Source organism: Plasmopara halstedii, assembly GCF_900000015.1.
Source record: "Plasmopara halstedii genome assembly, contig: Scaffold_484, whole genome shotgun sequence".
NCBI classification, from domain to species: domain Eukaryota; phylum Oomycota; class Peronosporomycetes; order Peronosporales; family Peronosporaceae; genus Plasmopara; species Plasmopara halstedii.
Genome location: NW_020187404.1, coordinates 11,457 through 14,226, shown reverse-complemented (window position 1 = coordinate 14,226; position 2,770 = coordinate 11,457). Strand labels below are relative to the sequence as shown.

At 42.6% G+C, this 2,770-nt stretch overlaps 1 protein-coding gene across 1 annotated transcript in view; it reads left to right on the top strand.

Annotated features, from left to right (window-relative positions):
• Window positions 1-2,541: 2,541 nt before the first annotated feature.
• PHALS_10545 (Ca2 /calmodulin-dependent protein kinase, EF-Hand protein superfamily) overlaps window positions 2,542-2,770 on the top strand; it is a gene marked incomplete at both ends in the record, with an annotated part of 3,181 nt that continues 2,952 nt past the window's right edge. The window contains one exon of the mRNA XM_024725988.1: window positions 2,542-2,692. Coding sequence (XP_024576710.1) covers window positions 2,542-2,692 — 151 coding nt within the window. The remainder of the gene's footprint in view (window positions 2,693-2,770) is intronic.

Sequence of the window (2,770 nt, the reverse complement as noted above, 5' to 3'; positions counted from 1 at the left end):
TAACTACTGGCTATCCAGCCCCGTACCGTATTCTTGTTTGGGTGTGGTCACATCATGCACATCTGGTGTGACACACACCCCTGTTACCAGGGTATGTGTAATCCTGTTACACTTATAGTTTGCACTGCATGAGACTAACAGCCCATCTGTCCCCTGAGCCTCATAAGTATTGAAGCACATTCGGCTCAGTGATCCGCAGAGACAACATAGGTTAGTTTAAAACTATTATCTTACACAGGGCACCTACATGATTAACAAATCAATACGCTGTTAGTTACTGTCGTCCCTCGGATAACCCATATCCGGGTAACTCCTAACCTCGAATAACTACCAAAAGTTTGTTCCAGCAAGCGTATTTGTATGTAGCCAATTACTAACTCATAACTGGTAAAATCGAAGCCAGTTTTGAGTTACCCGGGTTAATAGCGCTTTACCGAATTCACTCCCTTCGGGTCTTTTTGTCACATGGATATAATGCGACAAGGACTGCATTACCTATTATTATTTACAAAAATGACTTTTTTTTATGTAGAAGACAGCGAAGTGCCAAACAATCATGCTGGACTACTTTGAAACCAGCCACGAACTGATTGTTGTTGTCGTTTTTAGAAATTTCTGCAGTTCTCGAATGCGCCTGAAAACGGCTCTATCTGTGGAATTCGTCACATCCAGAAGTGAAGCAGTAATTGCGAGGCTCGTTAGCTTTTCTAGATTCGTTACTATTTGTTTTTCCACGTCTTCGTTATCTTGATCGGCATTCTCCTCTTCTTCCGCCTCTTAAACCATGGCTATCATCTCATCGTCATTCGATCCCAGATTGGCTGTGTTATCCTCCATCACTGGGCTCATAGGCTCTTTGTTAGCCATGGGATTATTACGAAGAAGTATTTGGATTGCGTCGCACAGGGCGATTTCAATGTATTGCTCATCCATATTGGGCACCAATATTTGAGGAGGCCCTACAAAGAGACCAGTGCGGCGAACAAGGTTGCTACTGATATCTCCTCCCAAGCTGCTTTGCTCCATTTCATTGCGGCTAGCTGATCGATCCTATAGATGTTGGTTTCACCTCTTTGTCACGATCAATAGCAATTTAAAGATGATAACGCCTGTAATGTCGCTTGAATGCGGAGATTATCCCAGCAGGCACGGGCTGGATCTAAGACGTGCCGTTTGGCGGAAGGAAGACCACCTCAACATCATTCACCTCGTGATCGTCGACTATATGAGAAGTGGCGCTATCTAGTAAAAGAAGATATCTTTTGCTCAAAAGAACAGTGATTGAAGTAAGTGAGAGCACAGCTAAAGCGTTTACATATTGTACCTTCATGTCGTTGTCAACCCTTTTCAACCACTTCTAGAAGAGGGCGCCGGCAATCCACGTGTTGCGATAAAAGAGACCAGTTGCTCACCTATCTTACGATTGAAACAGCGACGCTTAATGGCCTTTCCAATGAACGATGGCTTGAGTTTCTCTGATCCATCTACGTTGGTAGCATAGGCAATAGTGATGCGATCCTATGATGCAGAAGGGAGAATGATAGTTTAGCTAATTCTTTCACTTAAAAGACCATGATTATATGCAAGCAAACTTACTTTGTCTTGTCTACGTTCCTCAATCTGCTGCTGTGCAATGGCCTGTCCTGGAACCATGATTTGAAATAATCCTACGAAGACATCAAGTAAAACTCCTATGCAAAGTACATTGCAAATATTTATACCAGTTTCATCTATGTTGAACACGTCCTTCATCTCATACCAAGCAGTGACTGCTAAAAGCGCAAGAAGGCAGCATCGATTACTGCCTGATCTGCTGCGCCAGCAATTTATCTCTTTCTTGAAAGCGTTGCAGCCACTCATTGGAATACTTGCTTGCATACTCGCGCAAACCGAGTCAGTCAGCGAAGACTTTTCGAATTTTGATGAGATCTCCAGTGATGGTTACATGCCTTGTCTGGCACTGAAGCACCCATGTTGTCAAGGCTTCGTCGAGCTGCGGGTGATGTGCAACGCGGGGCCGTTTGCCCGAAAGTTCAAGAACTGTCATGGTCTCGAGCTCGGGACTGTTTTTGAGGATGCAGCTAATAGCAGATCGAGTCATTCCAACGTCAAACTTTTGAGTAGTCTATGTCGCAAGCGCACTTTGAATCATCCATTGATTTTTGACGTTTTGACTATCTCGAGCCTCTACGCATTTTGCCAAACGTGCTGGTGGTATATTTATTGTAAATGTAATTTTGCAATGCAGTTTACCACTTCGAAAAAAAATTGAAGAACTAATAACCTGAACTGACTCATATATGATTTCTTACCGCATTTATTAGTTATCCGAGGGACAACTGTATTTGATTTTCACTTGATTTTTCTCTAAAATTTTCATTTACAGAAGCACCTTTAGGTAGTCTAAATAATAATTCGTCTTGTATAATATATTTTATGAAATGGCGTAGTTTCAATTTGTCAAGAAGTAACCACCTCAGCCGCTATATATGTCTTCAAACCATGGTAACAATTTAATCGTCGAAACCACTAGCCCAAAACATGACACGCGTGTCAACTGCAGTTACCACGTTTAAAAACATTCCTGCACGGACACGATCTCAGCGAGATGCACTTTGTGACAAAGAGCAGCTTGAGAAAGATCGATTGCGTGCTCGTAAAGAAGGTTTTGTACGTCCGGATACATCTGAAGGTATTAAAGGTGCCATGTTTCTATATTCATCTCAAAGTCCAGGATTCATGAGCGATGCCGATCGCTTTCACTCGGATA